Below are 19,726 nucleotides of genomic sequence, written 5' to 3'. Positions count from 1 at the left end.
GTCGCGAGGAGTTTGACATCGGAAGTGGATTTACTGGGTAAGTACCTAGCCTAGGTAGGTATGGAGTATCCGTGCCTTAGGCATAATAAGACATGAAACCGCCATGTGGGATCGACATCCACGTGATTAAGTCAGGGTATTTACCGATCGGTACTTGAACTGTATCCACCCCAAGCACGTGACTCGAATCACGAATGGAGGTCTAGACTGAGCGGTACTGCTGTGCTGTAATGCTAGGGGCACTGCGTTTTGCATGCACTGGTCTTGTGGTATAGCTTCCTGCCAGCTTCCATACAAGCATCAGTATGACGCAAAGACTTTTCAACGCCCTGATCCGCACCCACCACATCACTTCACGCAAAAAAATTCAGCGTCTTCGGAAAGCAGCAGCTGAAAATTCTGTTCATCATGTACTAATCCGAAGTGGAGGTGCTCCAGGCATCATGTACGCCGAAGCTGTTGAAGAAGCGTCTGTTCGGGAGTGGGTGGAGGCGGTACAGGCTCTCCGCTACAAGGACTTTCGTTGCGTCTTCAAACCAGCTCCTGCAATGACTGAAGAGCTTGCCCAAGCTGGTTTCCAAGAAGTTGGCGCTGTTTCTGAGTTTGCCAAGGAGATGGAAAGGCGGGGCCTTGGAAGTTGGTGGCGCCGAGGGATGGGTTACGAGTCGGCCGACTGAGGTGGTGAGGAATGTATGATGGCTGATGGCTGTCAAGGTATGAACTACCCTAAACCTGAATACCACGTATGAAGGAGTTACAACCATCTCGTATAGTCGTTGCTAGAAGATTACCAATGACAACTAATAAACTTTTCTAGACCTGATACACATTCAAAGATAACGAACGACACCGAGGCCTGTCACATCCATTAGGTGTTTGTTTTGGATGGATTCTCTGGCCGATTTTGTCTCTGCCATCTGCATACCAACAAGTACCGTCCGCATGACACTGGCCGCACTCTCCTCTAGTAACTGTCTTGCCCTCGCTGGCACCATGGCCTCGGCCAATGTCGAAGGCCCCTGTAACATGCAAGCATACGCCTTGATGCCGACCGACAGATTGTCAGCCGCACCGGTACCAATGGTACCCGCAATGGCCACAACTGGGATATTGCGACTGCTTGCGCGTCGAGCCACCTCTGCTGGCATCTTGCCTCTTGGGGTTTGATAGTCTAGTCCACCCTCGGCGGTGATGACTAGGTCGAAACTGTCGGTAGTGTCGTCAAAAAGGGTATCGAGTGGCGGGAGGAATTCGTCCATTACATCGCACCGGGCCCGAAGCCTACCACCCATCAACAGCAATGCCGTTCCCATGCCGCCGGAAGCGCCAGAGCCTGGTATCTTGCCCACAATTTCGGGGGTGCTGTGTAGACTTCCGGCAGCTGCAAAGGCCAGCGCGTCCATGGCGCTTGAAAGCAACTCGATCTGGTCTGGAGTTGCCCCCTTTTGCTCGCTATAGATGCGGGCCTGGCCCTTGGGACCAGTGAGTACATTCTTCCAGTTGACCGCAGCTTCGATCTGAACGGAGCCGTTGGCGATACGGGCGTCGAGATTGGCGATATCTACCCGGTGAAGTCGCAAGATGGACTCTCCGCCCTTGGCTATGGGCAACGATCGACCATTTTCATCCAACAGCACTGCGCCCAGGGCCTGCAGCATACCGGCACCACCGTCACAGGTGGCTGAGTCTCCACAGCCGATGATAATACGCTGTGCACCGGATTCCATTGCGGCCAGGACGAGTTTGCCGACTCCGTATGTTGTTGTCACGCACGGGTTGCGAAGATCCGCCGGTACCAGACTGAGGCCTGCAGCGGCTGACATTTCGATAATGGCAGTCCTCTCTCGCTCGATGGGGTTTGTGTGCAGATCAGAATGACCAATCATACCAAAGAAGGCTTGAACAGGCTCGTTGAGTGGACCGGAAACCATAACTTGATGGATGCTACCACCAGTGGCGGTGACGATGCCACGGGTGAAGCCCTCGCCACCATCAATCAAAGGAAGCTTACGGATGCGGGCGTCGGGTACGACTGAAAGAATACCAGCACTGATGCAATCGGCGGCCGTGTCGGGTTGGAGGCAACCTTTGTATGCTGCAGGTGCTACAAGAATCTTCAGGCCATTCGGCTCGGGCAGGTGTACGATTCCCATGTCGGTTTGCGTCTGTAAGGGAATCGGCTCTGTAAAGTTGGGCGTATGTGGGCACGGCTCCTCACCTGCAGAGGAGTGCTGGCTGTGATGGTCAGTGTCTGGAGAAGACTCGTCATGACTGTCGGCTTCGTCAGTGACAGCAGGGCTGGGAATATCGAGCTGAGACATTTCTGATCAAGGAACTCTACGACAACACTGTCGTTCCTTCTGTAACATGGACTGCAGGAACGAGGTCGATGGAAGATGCAGGCTCAGCAGTTCTTTCTGTTTCGCCTGGACCAATTTGTCCAATTTATCCTGCAGTGGAGGGTTACTCACAAGTTTAATGCTACCGCTAGGGCTGGTCGTTGACAACAAAGTTTAAGCGAATCACCATGTGTGACGACATTGCAGATAATGGCGTGGCCGAGCTTGATAAGCGGCACAAAGGGGCTCACATGAAGCTTGCAGTAGTATAATTCTAAACAAGCCAAAATTTCTTTATTAACAAAGGATGCAGGACCTAGTATGAAGGACCGCTGAAATGAACGCCTAAAATGCTCAATACCCAACACAGACAACGCAAGAGCAAACACCGGCAGCCGATGTGCATCACCTGTCCAATGCCTGAGATTGACACTGTTGCACCCGATAGATTAGCATCGACCTAGAGTTGGACAAGCACGGCAAACACTTACCATTTCATAATAGACTCCTCTACTTTCCAACAAGGATACATGATTACCCTGCTCAATGACCTTTCCGTCTGCCATGACGAAAATGACATCTGCGTTTTTGACAGTTGCCAAGCGGTGGGCGACAACAATCATTGTTCTGCTGCCCTTGGTGGCTTCAAACGTCTCCTGAACCGCCCTCTCCGTCTCGCTGTCCAAGGCGCTGGTGGCCTCATCAAGCAGCAACAAAGTCGGACGACGGATCAAAGCACGAGCAATCGATAGACGTTGCTTCTGCCCTCCAGAAAGAGCAATACCTCTTGCTCCGACCTCGGTAGAGTATCCTTCGGGTAGAGAGGAAATGAAGTCGTGCAGTCCTGCCTCTTGACACGCGGCGTAGATGTCAGCTTGAACCACAGTCGACTCGTCTTCAATGCCGAGCAGGATATTGTCTCGCATCGATCCACTGAGCAGATGTGGCTCCTGTGCCACGAGAGACACGTTGGACCGGTACGCTGAAGGTTCCAGATCCAGCACATCGTGGCCGTTGTACAGGACCTGACCCGAATCGGCGCCGTAGAAGCGCTCCAACAGCGAGATGACTGTTGTTTTTCCTGAACCGGATGGGCCCACGACTGCAGCAAACTGTCCCCGTTCAACCTTGATGTCCAGGCCTTTGAGAATTGTTCCCGGTCGAGTCGGGTAGCTGAACCATACGTCGCGCAGCTCCACTTCGGCTCCTTCCTTTTCTTCCAGAAGGTCGTCTTCGTTGGGGTCGATTAAAGGCAAGCCGCGGTCCAGTTCGTCATCAGGTTCTCGCATGTCTAGAACTCGATCGGCCGCGGCGGTAGCATGTGCGATATCTGTTGGGGTTAGCAAATGCGTACCATGGAGTGTGGTTCAAGTTACTTACTAGGACCGAAGCTCAACCATTGTCCGGCACTCATGGCACCCTGGTGAAGTTAGTACAACCTGCTCACGTCACATGATGCGATGGATTTCTCACCTGAACCACGGCAATATACACAATCACTGTCGTATTGTTAGCAAAAAGCACATGACAAAAAAAGGCTGATAGAACTTCACTAACCATATTGGAACGGGCTGTACTCTCGACTGGCCAGCAGTCGACCACCGTACCTGCAAAAGTCAGCAAGAGTTGTCACGAGGACCCAGTGCAGGACTAGACACTTACCACAAAACGAAAGCCATGCAGAGAAAGGAAATGCTGTCACTGAAGGAAAATAATAACAATGACCACTTGGCCTTGCCGAAAGCCTGACGGACGTGTTTGTTGAGCAGCTCCTCGTATCTGGTTCCAACGCCGTCCTCCATGGTCAAGCTGGACACTGTCCGGATTGCGGCGATGCTTTCTGATGCGAATCGAGCGCCCTCGGCGAAAACCTTGCTTGCTTCAGCCTCGAGGCGGACCTCATGCCGAACGCGATAAGCCATGGCCACCACGATGATTGGCATGGTAGAAGCCAAGGACACGATGGTCAATTTCCACCCAAATACGAACCCGACAATACAGCACCCGATGACATTGAAAATGGACACGAGCACAAAGGCCATGTTGACACCGAGGAGCTGCTGCAGCTGCGTTGGGTCTGTGGCCAACCTTGCCGTCAAAGAGCCCACGGTATGGTCCTCCTCGTCGAAGAAAGATGCCGGTCGGCTGATCATGTTTTTAAAGTACTCCTTTCGGTAGAATCGGGTCAAGCCAAAGCCCAACCGTGTCGTCGACCATCCTAGGAACAAATGGCTGATGCCAACTCCCGCCGCGAGCACCACAAACATCAAGCAGAAGAAGTTGGCGAGCTGGTTGACCTGCGCACCTCTGAAGGAAAAGAGGTTGAGGAGCGTTGCGAAGAGGTATGCTTGCACCGGCGTGCTTGCTGTATGATTTGTTAGTTGGCCGTCACAGAGAATATTGGATCAAAAGTTCAACATACCACCTGCTCCAACAGCTCCAATAATGATCACAAAATACAACTTCCATCGCGAACCCTGCTCCGCCAACAGTTCGGCAAAACCACCAAGCCAGTGATCTTGAATCTCAACCACCTGCACCTTTGCGGCGTCGTCGGCTGGAAATTGCGATGCGGGGGTCGCGGCGTGGATGGTGCTGGTGGACATTTCCTCGCCCACATCATCACGAGCACGCGCACGAGGCCTCTCTATGGTGATGTCGTCGTCTTCATCCGATCCGTAGTCCGAAGAGCGGGTCGTGTGGTCAGAGTCGCCATCAAGGAGTGAATTCGTCCTAAAATAACCGCTGTCATCCTCTTCGTCCGGAGTTTGGTTGACGCTCATCCTGTTCGAGCGCCGACGGACGTTGAGGCTTTGCGCGTTGGCTAGCAGGTAATACGCACTACCCCTCTGCCTCCTCAGCTCGTCGTGCGTGCCCTCCTGCACCACCTGGCCTTTGCTCAGCACGATGATCTTGTCGGCCTTTTTGACGGTGCCGAGACGGTGAGCGATAACGACGGTGGTTCGTCCGCGGCTGGCTCGCTCCAGTGCGGCTTGTACGATTTGCTCACTGCGTACGTCGATGGCAGAGGTTGCTTCGTCGAGGATGAGGATTTTTGGCTGCTTGACTATGGCGCGCGCGATGGCGAGACGTTGGCGTTGACCTCCGCTGAGTTTGATTCCTGACTCTCCCACGGTTGTTTGATAACGCTATGCGTGCGTGTCAGTAAGTAGACCAACATGGAGGCGTGGAATTTACTTACGTCTGGAAGACGGTTGATAAACTCGTCAGCAAAAGCATCCCGACATGCGGTCTCAATCAGCATGGCCTTTTTCTCGTCGCTTTCATGCTCCCATATGGTGCCGATCAGGCCGTGCTCGACGTTCTTGTAGATTGTCGTGTTGAACAGCACATTATCCTGTTGTACCAGGCCTATCTGATTACGCCACCATTTGACATCGATTTCGGTGAGGAGGCGTCCGCCCACGGATACAAACCCGTTGCGAAGATAAAGAACCTGCCTCCTGTTAGTTTTGGGAATGGGGCTTAGAGGGTTTGTTGGGTCTTACCAGTGGGTTCGTGACCGGATCACCGTTGAACTCGTACCAACGTTCCAGAATGCCGACAATTGTCGATTTGCCCGAGCCTGATGGACCCACGATTGCAGTTACCTTGCCAGCGGGGAAAACCAGGGATAGATTGTCAAGCACCTTGACATCTGGGCGGGTAGGATAGGCAAAGTTGACATTCATCAGCACAATGTCGCCGTCCGCACGGACTTCATGCTCGCCTCTGGCAGATCCGTAGACGGGCTTTGGAAAGTCAATGATGGTATGGAAGATGCCACAAGCCTCAGCTGCCTGTTGTGCAGCGGCCAGAGGGGCTGTGATCTGGCCGATGGACGTTGCCATCATCATGACGCAGAGGAGGACACTGTTTGGGTTAGCTTTGGTGACTGTTGATCAGGGCGGGTATACATACACTATCAGATCCTCAGGAGTCGTGGTGACGGTGGTGTTGTACATGCGAAAGGCGAAATAAAAGGCTAGAGCAAAGGTCGCGTAGACGCCAAAGAAGACTATCGGGGGTCAGGGGTCAGTTTACATCTTGATGATCGTCAGGCGACGAGAACTTACCAAACATCTGCTGGACACCCACCAGCCATGCCATCCGCAGCCCCTTTTTATACGACTCGTCCACGTGAACAGCATAACGGCGCGCGACCTTGTTCTCTGCACCACAAGCCGCTAGCATGCGGACTGAGGTAAAGGCTTCAGTGGCGACGCTGGATGCTTTGACATCGGCCTCGTGAACCTCGAGGGCCTTTTTACCGACCAAAGGCGTGAAGATGACATAGACAATGGCAATAAAGGCCAAGCCAGCAATCGTTACAAGAGTCAGCAGCCAGTTAAATACGAGCGCAACGACGACACTAGAAGCGACACTGGCCAGACTGGCTATACCACCGCCCAGCTTTTCGGATATGCCGACCTGCAGCAAACCCGCCGTGACAGTGACGATGGCGGCTGTTTGTCCAGCTGGGATGGCATCGATGACGGAGATGGGGAGGGAGAAGAGAGAACGGAGATAGACTGTGCGGATGGTGGAAGAGATCCGTAGAGAGAACATGCGGAAGCCAAGCTGTCGTTGTTGTTGTTAGCCATTGCATACTCGAGATGGAAGGGAGATGTCTTACATTGGAAATGTAGGAAAATATAATCCTGGCCACAAAGAGGTATATGATTTGGTATACGCATTCGTTAACCTCTTTACTGAACTGGTTGCCAGTCAGAGTCGACCCCTGGCGATAAAAGTCGGTAAATATGCCAATGAGCCTGGCAAAAACGACCACCATCAACGGTATCGTCAGGCCAGTTGCCACTGACGATACTGTGGAAACTCCCAACACTATCTTGTCCCATTGTGTGCCGTAGGTCAAGATTCTCTGTAAGACTTGTTAGCTGATGATAATCCTTCGTCCCCTACGCTAGTACTAACCTTGAAGTTGTGTATGGCCAAAAGGTGTTTCGTGCTGAGCCAGCTCTTCTTCCCCCCATCTGCCACGGGTGTCGCGGCTGTCATTTTGGCGATGTTTTGTGCAGTTTGCCTCGAGGTCGCCAGACACTGATTATTCGCTCAGAAGATTCGTAAAATGCCCTCCTCCTCGTCTAGAATATCCAAGCTGTTCGAGGTATCTTCAAGAAGTGGATCTATTGATCGACGAGGCTAACGGCAGCCCCTGGCTGCATCAAAAAGCCACAAACAATACGGACTGGATCCGTCAAGGGTACCGGCAAAAACCTGGCACATCTACAACTGCACCAAAAAAGAAACAAAGCAAACACGAAAATGGTTTTCGCAGAAAAAAAAAGAGACAGGGCAGATCAGTAGCCAGAAAAGACACGTTACTTGTCAGAAGCAACCTAGATCCATGGTTGGTTGGGGGGGAGCAGTTCGAAACGAATTGTCAATGGATCTTGCTAGCTTGGGAAGCTAAGACCAGGGGAGAGGAAGGAGGAAACATTCCCAAATTGGGAAACGCTCAAAAGAGATCGTGTCCCCCAGATCCAACTTGGGATGAGATTGGGGCAAAAAAGGACGAAACATGAACCGGTGTCAGGGGAAGCTTGACGGAAGTTTCCCCCGTCAGGGCTTTTTTGTCTTTTTTGTTTCCCCAATTCGACCGGCATTAGATCTACCTGATCTACGACCGGGCCACTTTTTTTTTTAACGTGCGGATGCGCCATATACGCGTTCCTTGCTAGTGTCAGCCGAGGTTAGACTATAAACATCGGATATTGTCCTGCAGAATGATGGCAGTCTAAGCGCCTGCTGCGTGGTATACGCAACCAGACCGAGCAACGATCAAGGCGATCATTGGGGCGGGCTCCTCTGTTATACGGAGTATGCTGGTTGTAAGCTGTGTAAGCCAGGTGCAAGCCATGGCAACATCAACTTTATGTCGTAAGTGTTATCTTGCAAAGTGGAAGGGGTGGCAACGTTTATGTATTCGTATACACAGACGGCTGTTATCCAAACTAGGCAAGTTTGAGTCGTGTCATCTCTAGCATGTGAAACAAACTTTCGGGTACGGAGGTTTATCACATTAGACTCAACCGAATCAATGGCTTTGAACGGGCGCAGGATGAGGATTAAGGATTTTTAGCCACAAAACATGCAAATAAAGAAGTAGGAGTGGGATTAATGTGTAGGTAGTATTAACAATCCAACGCTTTACAAAAGCTTACTGGTCTTAATCTAGGTACCGAGAGAAAGAAGAAGTAAAAAAAAGATCTTGACAAATGAAAGTGTGCGCGGCGCACGCCACAAACAAGCCTGGTCTCGTAAACTCCATACCCCTCCGCCATAATCTAGTTCTAGACGCTAATCATGCAAAATGAATCATAAAAAGAAAGATTTACAGGAGACCATCCTCCCTCAGCTCTTCGATTGCCTCCCTGACAACATCGGCAAGCTCCTTGATGGTCTCGCGGTCCCTGGGCAAGGTGTGACCCTTGGCATGATCAAAGAGGTAGGCTCCGTCGGGGTCACAAACGTTGTAGAGGGCCATTGAGCCATCGAGATAGGGATCAAGTGATCCGACTAGGTTGAAGTCAGTACGGAAATGTCAAAGTCGTATATGCATGTACCTGATGGGATTTCAAGTGCGCAAAATGCACGTGCGAGTTACATACCAATATGGAGCGTCTTGGTCTCGACCCTCTCCTCGGTCTCATCAGCCAGCACCAGTCCGTGGGTCTTGGGGTCGACCGGAGGCCAGCCGGCGAAAAAGATACCGTACTTGAGAGTCGGAGGGCCGCCCATCAAGCGCTGACGGCGCTGTTCGTGCAGCAAAAAGGTGGAAGCGACCGTGGCACCCTCCGAGTAGCCAATGATGCCATCAAAGGGACCACGGCGCTGGATGATGTCGCTCAGATACTTCATGGCACGGGCGGTCGACTTATGCGAGGTGGCAACGCCGACCTGCATCAACTCGCGCATGGTATCTTCGGCCGTCTCTCCGTGAGGAAAGTCACGGATGCGGGACAAAACGTCATTGTCCTGCATCTGGGCGTCGACATTATCGGGCTCGATGAAGCGGTAGTAGGGAGGCTCGCCAAAGAACTCTTCGAAACCCTCGGGAGGAACAACCTCACAGGGGCCATGAGTAAAGTAGAAGGTGGCAGTTCCATCATTGGTCAGCTCCTTGAGGATTGGAGCAAGCTGAACCTGAAACTTGTCGGCGCTGCCATAGGCACCGGGGAGACAAAGAAACCTCATGTTGAAGATTGATGAAGCTGAAGATAGTTGAGTGATGTGAAGAGTGGTGATTAGAGATGTGGAATTGAAGTGTTTGTTGCTGATCAGAAAAAATCTCGGAATCACTTCTTGACCGAACCGTTTATATCATGTTACGCCAAGTCTAGTCTCACAACGGTTTACGGAGAGAAATAGAGTTTGTAGCGGCTCCGTCGCCTAACGACATCGACATCGCGGTGGAATCCCGAGACCGCCGCGTCAGTCCTGTCGGTAGGGCACATCTCATCTAATCTGTCTGATAGCCACATAAGCCAATGATGGAATTACAGGGTCAGAGATGCACGGTCGAGCAAGTAGCAAAAAAAAAGAAAGAAAATATGAATAATGAATGGGTGACGACTTTTGCCTCCGGCTTGTGGGAATAGGGGAACGGAGATGAGACGAGATGATTTACCTACAGAAAAGCAATTGAGCAATGAAACTTGGCTTCAAAAATATCAGATCAAAATGAAGCATTCCACGCTAGAAGCCAGAAATAGGGCAGTGGCTTGAAAGGACCGAATACTCCAGACGGAAGTGGGATCGGAGGTTGCAATAGCAACCAAGACCGAGACAGACAGGCAGATAAAGTACGGTAAGGTGATAACGATAGCACTAATGCCGGACTATAGTAAATTTGTGACTTTAAGCTCGGGGGAACAAGGTGGTGTGATGTTTTGTGATCAAGACAGAGGTAGTGAGTGACAGAAAGAAATGAGCTTGCTTGTCATGTCAGCATGATAATTGATCACCTATCAAGGTTGCAAATACATCAGTGACGAGCCGTGGACGAATCGCATAAGCTGACAGCCCAGGACCGATAAAAAGTATGCTTGAGGGTTTCGATGGTGCAACAGAGTCGGCTGATTCGGACCCGACAGGACGGAGTCGAGCATAGGTACAGTACAGAGCATGAGCATGCAAGTGCACGTAGTTTTGGGGTCTTGGGGTGCATCTTTCACATGGATTAGCCAAGGCTGCAGCTGATAATCCGGGTCCAAGATGAACCCGATCCGATTTGGTGGTGAAGAAGAGAAGAAATGTTTTGGTTTTGCTAGTCATGATGGGCAGAACACAGTGGGAATGTTTTGTTTTGTTTTGTTTTGTTCAGCTTGTGCAAACATTGGCAAGGAAGTTAGTTGAAAGTCAGCGGTAGCAAGCAAGCAAGCAAGCAAGCAGAACAAGCATATCCATGGTAGTGGGGCCAGGACAGCACAGGCATTTTCAGTGGATCCACACAGTCGTTCGTCCACTCCAGCGACAGCTACAGCTACAGCTACAGCTACAGCCACATGGAGCCCAGCCCAGCCCAGCCTAGCCTTCTAGCGCCACCAAGTACCGTACCAGACAGACCAAAACTCCCGCAGCGCCTAAAGATAGTAGTTTAGTCCCTGGAGCTCAGTTCGCTCTCGCTCCGCTTCTGCATGCCCAAACCACGTTTCTGGTCGAAACGACGTCTCACCATGGAGAGAACTGTGCATCTCTCGGGAAGGCAAAGATCCCTTGGCATGGATTATTGTTCCTATGACAATCACAAGCCAGCTATGAAGATCAACTAAACTAACCCAACCTAGGTACCAGACTTCCAATGCTACCTTATCTATCCGTACGCGGGTACCAAGAGCACGGTATGGTAAGGCACCTATCCATCTTGGCGGCACGGACCCCGCATCCCAATTCCACATCCATCACGCCGGAACCACTACGATTCAATGCCAAGACAGACGTTGCGCCTAGTCAGTGAGATCAAACTCAATTGCCCATTTCCCTATCAAATCTTTATGGTGAGCTTGACTTCGCCCCAGATGACACGCAAGACGGTATAACACCATTTTTGATGCTCACCAGAGTCTAGTTATCGGATACTCACGAGCACCGATCACCGATATGATATGATTTCGGATTGTCTGTCATTTTCCAGTAAACTTCTCCTAAGGATTCACCAACGCAACAACTAACTCCAATAGAGTATCAAAAATGCCATCTCGATTCGATAACCATCATCTCACTAGCCCGTCCCAAAAAAAAAAAAACAAAAAAAAAAGAGAACCATGCCAACGCAAACTACAGCACAAACCCACTCCATATCATCTCTTCCAACCAGAAACAAGAGGCCAAGCCCCGGACAAGGTTGCGCAATGATCTCCGGGGCGAGAAACGCTCTGCTTATGTTATACCACAGCCAGCTTGGCTCGGAGGCCGCGTGTTTTCTTTTCCTGCGCTCGTGCTGTCGGTTGCTTGTCATCCCCTAGCCACCATCCCAGTCCGGTCCCATGGCTTTAATGCCATTTAGCTTGCACCTCTCCCGTCACCTTGCAGCCGCCATTCCATCTTGTCCGGCAAGTGCTCTCTCACAAGCCCCTGTACAATCCTTCCCCTGCGTCCGTCTATTTTGTGACGCCACCTTCACTAAAATTTTTTATCTATTAACCCTTTGCCTAATCCCATCTCCTTCTTCGTGACGATTTCTGAGGATACAATCTCAATACCTTGGAGTCGATAACAAGGCTGAGCAGGCGCGGAGTTTTCCGATCGCAGCCTCTCCGTCTTTGTCTTTCTTCTTTTTTCTTCTTTTTTTCTTCTTTATTTCTTTCAACACCTTACTTCCTAGCCGTTGACGGGCCCAGGAAGAAGGACAGGGAAACTGCCCAGTAGATCATGGCGCCGTCGAGACTCTACAACTTTTCATCGTCGGGCACGTCACCGACATCAAGCTCCTCCTTTACGGTTCCTTCCGTGGCCAACTCCGAGACTGACTCGGCTGCTGACATGAACCACCCGACAATGAACGGTCATGGCCGTCAATATGACGGCTTCTCGGAGCCCGACACGACTCCTCGCGCCCCCATGCCCATAGCCATCGTGGGAATGGCCTGTCGCATGCCCGGCAGCGTTGCGACTCCCGCAGAGTTTTGGGAGCTGTGCTCGCGTGCACGAAGTGGCTACACCAAAGTTCCCAAGGAACGTTTCAACCATGACCTCTTCTATCATCCTAACCCGGGAAAGACTGGAGCATACCACGCCCAGGGAGGTAACTTTTTGGACGTCGATCTGGCAGCTTTCGATGCTCCTTTCTTTGGTCTTACCGAGAAGGAGGCCATATCAATGGACCCTCAACAAAGACTCTTGCTTGAATGTACCTTTGAGGCGCTGGAAAACGCCGGTGTACCAAAGCACTCTATAGTCGGAAAGGATGTTGGTGTGTTTGTTGGTGGTAGCTTTGCAGAGTACGAAAGCCATTTGTTTCGTGATAGCGACACGATTCCGATGCATCAGGCCACAGGTAAGAATATTTACTGTTTTTTTTGTTTTGTTTGGAATTACTGCAAAATGCTAACAAACCCAAGGCTGCGCACATGCTATGCAGTCCAACAGGCTATCCCACTTTTTCGATCTTCGAGGTCCCAGCTTCACAGCCGATACAGCATGCTCTGCTAGTCTGGTGGCTCTACATCTCGCCTGCCAGAGCTTACGATCTGGTGAATCCTCATCCGCCATCGTCGGTAGCTGTCACTTGAACATGCTGCCCGAGTTCTTTGTTTCATTCTCTACATGTCGGTTGCTTTCGGACACTGGTCGTTCGATCGCTTTTGACGAGCGTGGAACGGGTTTCGGTCGTGGTGAAGGATGTGGTATCATTATTTTGAAGCCCCTTGACCAGGCTGTCCGGGATAACGATTCCATCCGGGCCGTTATTATGGGCACTGGCATCAACCAAGACGGAAAGACGCCTGGTATTACCATGCCAAGCGGCGAGGCTCAAGGTATGTGCTTGATTTATGGTATTGTTAGTAGAATAACAGTCAGCCGATTTGAAGCTAACATCTTGCAGAGAAACTCATTAACCAGGTTTACAACAATTTTGGCCTGGATCCTATGGACTGTGGCTACGTCGAGGCCCACGGTACTGGTACCAAGGTCGGCGATCCGATCGAGGCCACAGCTCTACACAACGCTCTTGGACAAGGCAGGACGGCAGCTGATCCTCTATTTATCGGCTCGGTCAAATCAAATATCGGTCATTTGGAGGCAGCATCAGGATTGGCGGGTGTCATCAAGGCTGCTCTTATGCTTGAGCGTGGTTTCATTCTTCCCAATCACGACTTCAAAAAGCCAAACCCCAAGATTCCCTGGAAGCAATGGCACATGACGGTAGCGAGGAGCCAACGACCCTGGCCCCGTGGCAAGAAATACATTTCGGTCAACAACTTTGGCTTTGGAGGCACCAACGCCCACGTCGTTCTGGCCAAGGCCCCCTTTACCGCTGATACAACTGTCGCGGCACAGCTTCAACAGAATGAATCGCGCAAACCCAAGCAGAGCAAGAAGCTTATTGTTCTTACAGCCAACGACAAAGATTCACTCGCCGGCGTCATGAAGAAGCTGGTCATCTACCTGGAACAACGACCAGAAGTTTTCCAGGCCGATTTGATGAAAAACGTCGCCTACACTCTCGGCCAAAGACGCTCGCATCTGCAATGGAGGCTTGCCGTTCCTGTGGCTACCTCGTTCGAGCTGGTTGATACGCTAAACTCGGGCAAAGTGGCACCGGCCAAGACCCAGCCCGAGGCCCCAAGGATAGGATTTGTGTTTACCGGTCAGGGCGCTCAGTGGCACGGTATGGGCCGTGAGCTGTATGACTCGTATCCCGTCTATGCGGCCGCAATGGACCGTGCCGATGCCAAACTCAAGGAGCTCGGTGCTACATGGTCTTTGCTAGAGGAGCTGAGCAAAGATGGCAAGACTTCCAAGGTTTCCGAGGCACATATCAGTCAGCCTGCCTGCACAGCCGTCCAGTTGGCCATCACGGACCTTCTCAAATCGTGGGGTGTGACACCGGTCGCCGTTGCTGGTCACTCGTCCGGTGAGATCTGCGCCGCCTATGCTGCCGGCATCATCAACTTTGACTCGGCCGTGGCAATTGCTTACCACAGAGGTCGGCTGATCCCTGTCCTCAAGTCTCGCCACCCCGATCTTGCCGGAGGTATGATGGCCGTCGGAGGTTCCGAGTCTGACATGCAGCCCATGATTGATGCCGTCAAGCGCAAGCAGCAAGAGGTCCGCATCGCCTGCTTCAACAGTCCTTCCAGTCTGACCATTTCTGGTGATGCTTCCGTCTTGAACGACCTCGAGCGCGTCATCGAGGAGGAACAGCCTGAGATGTTCCGCCGTAAGCTACAGGTTGACGTTGCCTACCACTCGCACCACATGAACCTTGTGGCCGATGAGTACCGTGATTCAATTGAGCATCTTTCCAAGCCGAGAAACACCGAGGTTCAATTCCACTCGTCTCTGTTTGGCAAGCGCGTCGAGGGCTACAAGTGTACCGCCTCTTACTGGGTTGAGAATCTTACCTGCCCCGTTCGCTTCTCCGAGGCTCTCACCGGTATGCTGGAGGCCAAGCCCGAGGATGGCGGTGTCAGCACCCTCATCGAGATTGGCCCTCACTCTGCACTTCAAGGTCCCATCAAGCAGATTCTTGCTGCTGCCGGTCGTCCTAAGCTCCCATACGCTTCGGCTTTGGTCCGCAACAAGGATGCCGTCGATACGGCTCTTGACTTGGCCGGTAACCTCTTTATGAAGGGCGCTTTCATTAAAATGGATGCTGTCAACTTCCCCAGCCATGTCCAAACCCCGGCGACTTCGAACGTCCTTCTGAATCTCCACAATTCGGCCACCAAGCAGCCCACGCTTCTTACTGATCTCCCGCGCTACGTGTGGAACCACTCATCCAAATACTGGCACGAGTCGCGCATGACCGAGATGCACAAGCACCGCAAGTTCCCTCGCAACGACCTTATTGGTGTTGAGGCCATCTACTCCACCGATGTCGAGCCTACATGGCGCAACATTGTGGCTCTCGATGACCTGCCATGGTTGAGGCACCACCGCATTCAGTCTCTGACCATCTTCCCCTTCTCCGGCTTTGTAGCCATGGCCCTTGAGGCTGCAGCCCAGCAGGCTCTCAGGAGGGAGGCCAAGTATGACAGATTCGAACTCCGCCGCGTTGTTGTCTCGAAACCCTTGGCTATGGGAGATGGTGACGTCGAGATGGACATTAGCTTGAGGCCTCACGCAGATGCCCAAAAGCACCAAGCCGGTTGGAGGCAGTTCCGCATTGCCAGCTGGACCAAGAACGGTGGCTGGGCAGAGCACTGTACTGGAGAGGTTGCCACCCTTTCTGATGATGACAATGAGGTTGACGGTGAACGTCAGAAGCAGGCTATTCGCCGCAGGGTTGAAGCCGCTTCGGCTCTGGGTGATGATGCTGTCGATGTTGCCGAAGTCGACATGTACAGCTGTCTTGAGGAGATGGGCGTGACTTTCGGTGCTGCTTTCCAGGGTGTCAAGGCATGCAAGGCTTCCAACACAAAGGCATCTGCTGATATCGTTGCCACCGACATTGCTGTCGACATGCCCAACCACTACATGACCGAGTCTGTGCTTCACCCCAGTGTCCTAGAGTCTCTGGTCCAGATGTACTGGCCCATTCTTGGCGCTGGTCGCTCTTCTCCCGACACTGTCTACCTGCCATCCTCGGTCGGAAAGGTCTCCATCTCACGCGAGGTTACGGCCCACACCAACGCTCCTGGCAAGACGATTCGTGCTTTTGGCAAGGCAGAGTTTGCTCAGCCTTCCGAGGAGCCCCGTCCCACTAGCGTCTCCGTTATGGCCACTACTCAAGACGGCCAGCTACTTGTCGAGATTGAGGACCTCAAGGTTGCGCCCATCATCGACGGTGAGAGTGAAACCGACTCTAGCACCCCTCGCGAGCTTTGCTACAAGCTCGAATGGGAGCAGGTACTGAAGCCTGCCCTTGTCAATGGCACCCCCGCGGAATCTTCCAACACACTCCCTGAGGCCGAGATTGTAATTGTCCATGGCGACACTGCCTTCCAGCACACACTGGCCCGAGCCCTTGCCGACATGATCGAAAAGGCAACTTCCACCTCACCCGTGGCCATGGGCACACTTGGCCACATTGAGACCGAGGGCAAGGTCTGCATTGTCTTGACTGAGATTGACATGCCTTTCCTTGCCGACCCGACTGAGCAGCAGTTCGAGGCCGTACAAAAGCTCATTGGATCGGTCCAGGGCCTGCTGTGGGTTGTACGTGGAGCCTACGATAAGGCAACTTCTCCCGACTCCAACATGGTCTGCGGTCTTTCTCGCTCAGTCAGGTCGGAGACTCTGCTACCGTTCGCCACACTGGACCTGGATGCTTCCGAGACCACCTCTCATTCTGCCAAGTCCATTCTGGATGTTTTCAAGATTGCCTTTAACGGTGGTCTGAACGCAACCAAGGAGATGGAGTTTATGGAGCGTGGAGGCAAGTTGTTCACTCCCAGGATTTTGGACGATGCAGAGACGAACGCCTACGTTCACAAACGCACCAACCCCGACATTCTTGAGCAGCAGCCGTTTGCTCAGGAAGGTCGCCAGCTGAGAATTGTGGGTGGCAAGACGTTGCACTTTGTCGATGACGCCCTGGTTGATACTCTCGGCGCCGACGAGGTCGAAATTGAGGTCAAGGCTGTGGGTGTGAACGCCGGCGATGCTCAGCAACTGGTCAAGAGCACTGCCGACTCGCCTTCAGCTGTCGGATCTGAGGCAGCTGGTATCGTCACCCGAGTTGGCTCGAGTGTCACTTCAGTCAAGAAGGGTGACCGCATTGCTGCTCTGACCCTCTCCAACGGTGCTTACTCGACCGTCACAAGAGCATCGGCTGCCAACATCATCCCGATCCCTCAAGCTATGGACTTTGCCCAGGCTGCCACCTTGCCCCTAGCCTATGTGACTGCCTACCACGCTCTCATTGAACAGGGTAGACTTTCATCGGGTCAGCGCGTCCTCATTCACTCTGCTGCCAGTGCTGTTGGTCAAGCCGCCGTCTGCCTCGCCCAGCTCTACGATGCCGATGTGTTTGTCACCGTGTCTTCGGCTGCTGAGAAGAAGTTGATCATGACCAAGTTCTCCATGCCTGAGGATCACATCTTTTACAACCGTGGTGTGAGCTTTGGGTCAGCAATCAGAGAAGCAACGGCTGGTCAAGGTGTGGATGTGATTGTTTCCCTGCGATCGGACGCTGAGGTTGTCCGTGAGAGCTGGGATTGCCTGGATGGATTCGGCTGTCTTGTCAATGTCTCTGAGGGTGTTTCTCGCCTTGATATCAGCACTGATGGTCGTCCCACCAACGCATCGTTTGTCAATGTTGACATCCAGTGCCTGGCTGCTGAGCGTCCTGCCATTCTCAAGAGGCTGGTTGACAATGTTGCCAAGCTGGTTGGTCAGGGTCAGGCTACTCCAGTAGAAGCTACCATCTTTGCAGTATCTGAGGTTCAAGATGCTCTAAAGGGCGCCGGCAAGGAATCATCTGGAAAGTCGGTGGTCGTCCTGGGCGCCGACGACAAGGTCATGGTAAGTTTTTGTCGTATCCAACCCCCTCAACTGTCCATTGCTAACTCCTTTTAGGCCACGCCCTCCAAGGTCACCAAGAAGATTCTTCGAACAGACGGCACCTACCTGCTCATCGGTGGAACTGGTGGTCTCGGCCGCAGCATGGCCAAGTGGATGGTCGACAATGGTGCCGGCAACGTCGTTCTGCTCTCCCGTAGCGGTTCCGCCACTGGTCAGGTCAAGCAGCTTATCGACGCCGCAAGTGAGGCTGGGTCTCGGGTGATTGTCAAGCGCTGCGACGTTGCCAACAAGGCTAGTGTGGATGAGCTGTTCAAGGGACTGAGTGATCTACCTCCAGTTCGCGGTATCGTTCACGGAGCCATGGTGCTGAGGGTAAGTTACAGTCACCGAAATTACACCCTGATCACAATCGGATCATGACTAACATTACACAGGATGTTCTATTCGAGAAAATGTCCTACACTGATTACACCACCGTCATCGAGTCCAAGGTCGCAGGTGCCTGGAACTTCCACCACGCACTTGCTGCCAACTCATCCCCTCTCGACTTCTTCATTGCCATTTCGTCAGCGGCCGGTGCCGTCGGCAACAGAGGTCAGGCCGCATATGCTGCCGCCAACACATTCCTCAACGCCTTGGTGCAGCACCGTCTTGCCGCCGGTCTGCCCGCCGCATCTCTGGATCTGACTGCCGTCTCGGATGCTGGATACCTCGCCGATGGTGACGCAGAGCGTGCCGCAGAAGTAGCCAAGAACCTTGGTGCTGACAGTACAATCTGTGAGGCCGAGGTCTTGGCTCTGATCGGGGCCTGCATTGAAGGCAAGACGGATGTCTGCAACGGCCACGTCATCACGGGCATGCGCATCCCGCCCGCGCCCACCAAGCCGTTCTGGACCACGGATGCCAAGTTCAAGACTCTACGATTGACTGCCGAGGCCGCTGAGCTTGCGGCAAATGGAGGTGACTCTGCCACGGCGTCGCTATCGCCAGGAGCAGCAGTCAAGGCGGCGACATCGCTCGCCGAGGCGGAAGAGGCGGTCTGCGCAGGCCTGGTCGACAAGATCTCGTCTGTGCTCATGATGGAGGCGGACGAGATCGACGTGACCAGGAGCTTGACGCATTACCCACTCGACTCTCTGGTCGCCATTGAGATCCGCAACTTTATCACTCGCGAGTTCGAGGCCAACATGCAAGTGTTGGAGTTGCTCAGCAGTGGAAGCGTGCAGACTTTGACCAAGGCTGTTTGCAAGAAGAGCAAGCTATGCGTTGGATTGAGCTAGACCGTTTTTTTTTTTTTTTTCTTTTTTTCTAATTCTTCTTTTTGAGCCTGTCATAACCTTTTCCTTTGTATTGAGCCTGTCGAACCGTACTTGGCGAGATTTGGTTTTGTATTAATTCACAGCATAGATGCTGAGCTGGCTTGGATATATGGGAGGCAAGTTATGGAGTTTTATATTTGTAGTTGATAGAATTTTGTTTATATACATATATAGTTAACGTTTTTTTACATTCTTGTAAACGCAAATTCGAGAGTAAGTGCAGATGTGACTGTGTAAATTTAACTCATTTGAGACTGTGTAAGGTACCTAGCTATTTGTGTCGTCGCCGTGTATGTTTTGAGTCTGGCTTGTCTTGCTGTCAGTTTTTTCTGACCGTTTTAAATTCCGTTTGTGAACTCGTAGTCGGCCAGCTGTCAGACGCAACGCGTGAATCGTGAATCGTGGCTTGGT

General features: G+C 52.3%; 6 protein-coding genes across 6 annotated transcripts; 3 read left to right on the top strand and 3 right to left on the bottom strand.

The window, feature by feature from the left end:
* Nucleotides 1–305: 305 nt before the first annotated feature.
* Nucleotides 306–677, top strand: PgNI_02841 (uncharacterized protein; the record flags this gene model as incomplete). Its single annotated transcript, XM_031122898.1, has 1 exon — nucleotides 306–677. The coding sequence occupies one exon, from the start codon at nucleotides 306–308 to the stop codon at nucleotides 675–677; it is 372 nt and encodes a 123-aa protein (XP_030984208.1).
* A 153-nt stretch (nucleotides 678–830) lies between these two features.
* PgNI_02840 (uncharacterized protein) lies at nucleotides 831–2,321 on the bottom strand (the record flags this gene model as incomplete). The annotated part of the gene is made up of 2 exons (XM_031122897.1): nucleotides 831–2,218; nucleotides 2,273–2,321. 2 exons carry the CDS (start codon nucleotides 2,319–2,321, stop codon nucleotides 831–833), a joined length of 1,437 nt encoding a protein of 478 aa, XP_030984209.1.
* A 423-nt stretch (nucleotides 2,322–2,744) lies between these two features.
* Nucleotides 2,745–7,361, bottom strand: PgNI_02839 (uncharacterized protein; the record flags this gene model as incomplete). Its single annotated transcript, XM_031122896.1, has 13 exons — nucleotides 2,745–2,771; nucleotides 2,831–3,669; nucleotides 3,720–3,759; nucleotides 3,813–3,838; nucleotides 3,897–3,946; nucleotides 4,002–4,704; nucleotides 4,762–5,488; nucleotides 5,542–5,796; nucleotides 5,849–6,212; nucleotides 6,261–6,357; nucleotides 6,416–6,920; nucleotides 6,976–7,224; nucleotides 7,278–7,361. The coding sequence occupies 13 exons, from the start codon at nucleotides 7,359–7,361 to the stop codon at nucleotides 2,745–2,747; spliced, it is 3,966 nt and encodes a 1,321-aa protein (XP_030985721.1).
* Nucleotides 7,362–8,508: 1,147 nt separating this feature from the next.
* On the bottom strand, nucleotides 8,509–10,700 carry PgNI_02838 (uncharacterized protein). Its single transcript, XM_031122895.1, has 3 exons — nucleotides 9,998–10,700; nucleotides 8,975–9,834; nucleotides 8,509–8,882 (listed from the first exon to the last, which is right to left on the bottom strand). Exons 2-3 carry the CDS (start codon nucleotides 9,558–9,560, stop codon nucleotides 8,698–8,700), a joined length of 771 nt encoding a protein of 256 aa, XP_030985720.1. The 5' UTR covers nucleotides 9,561–9,834; nucleotides 9,998–10,700; the 3' UTR covers nucleotides 8,509–8,697.
* Nucleotides 10,701–11,150: 450 nt separating this feature from the next.
* Nucleotides 11,151–11,562, top strand: PgNI_02837 (uncharacterized protein). Its single transcript, XM_031122894.1, has 3 exons — nucleotides 11,151–11,362; nucleotides 11,434–11,483; nucleotides 11,546–11,562. The coding sequence occupies exon 1, from the start codon at nucleotides 11,167–11,169 to the stop codon at nucleotides 11,320–11,322; it is 156 nt and encodes a 51-aa protein (XP_030985719.1). The 5' UTR covers nucleotides 11,151–11,166; the 3' UTR covers nucleotides 11,323–11,362; nucleotides 11,434–11,483; nucleotides 11,546–11,562.
* A 674-nt stretch (nucleotides 11,563–12,236) lies between these two features.
* Nucleotides 12,237–19,416, top strand: PgNI_02836 (uncharacterized protein; the record flags this gene model as incomplete). Its single annotated transcript, XM_031122893.1, has 5 exons — nucleotides 12,237–12,861; nucleotides 12,926–13,342; nucleotides 13,411–17,996; nucleotides 18,051–18,368; nucleotides 18,431–19,416. 5 exons carry the CDS (start codon nucleotides 12,237–12,239, stop codon nucleotides 19,274–19,276), a joined length of 6,792 nt encoding a protein of 2,263 aa, XP_030985718.1. The 3' UTR covers nucleotides 19,277–19,416.
* Between the last annotated feature and the right edge of the window lie 310 nt (nucleotides 19,417–19,726).

Source organism: Pyricularia grisea (genome assembly GCF_004355905.1).
Source record: "Pyricularia grisea strain NI907 chromosome Unknown Pyricularia_grisea_NI907_Scaffold_2, whole genome shotgun sequence".
In the NCBI taxonomy this organism is placed as follows: domain Eukaryota; kingdom Fungi; phylum Ascomycota; class Sordariomycetes; order Magnaporthales; family Pyriculariaceae; genus Pyricularia; species Pyricularia grisea.
Note: the sequence above shows the minus strand (reverse complement) of the source record. Positions and strands in the feature narration are given on the sequence as shown.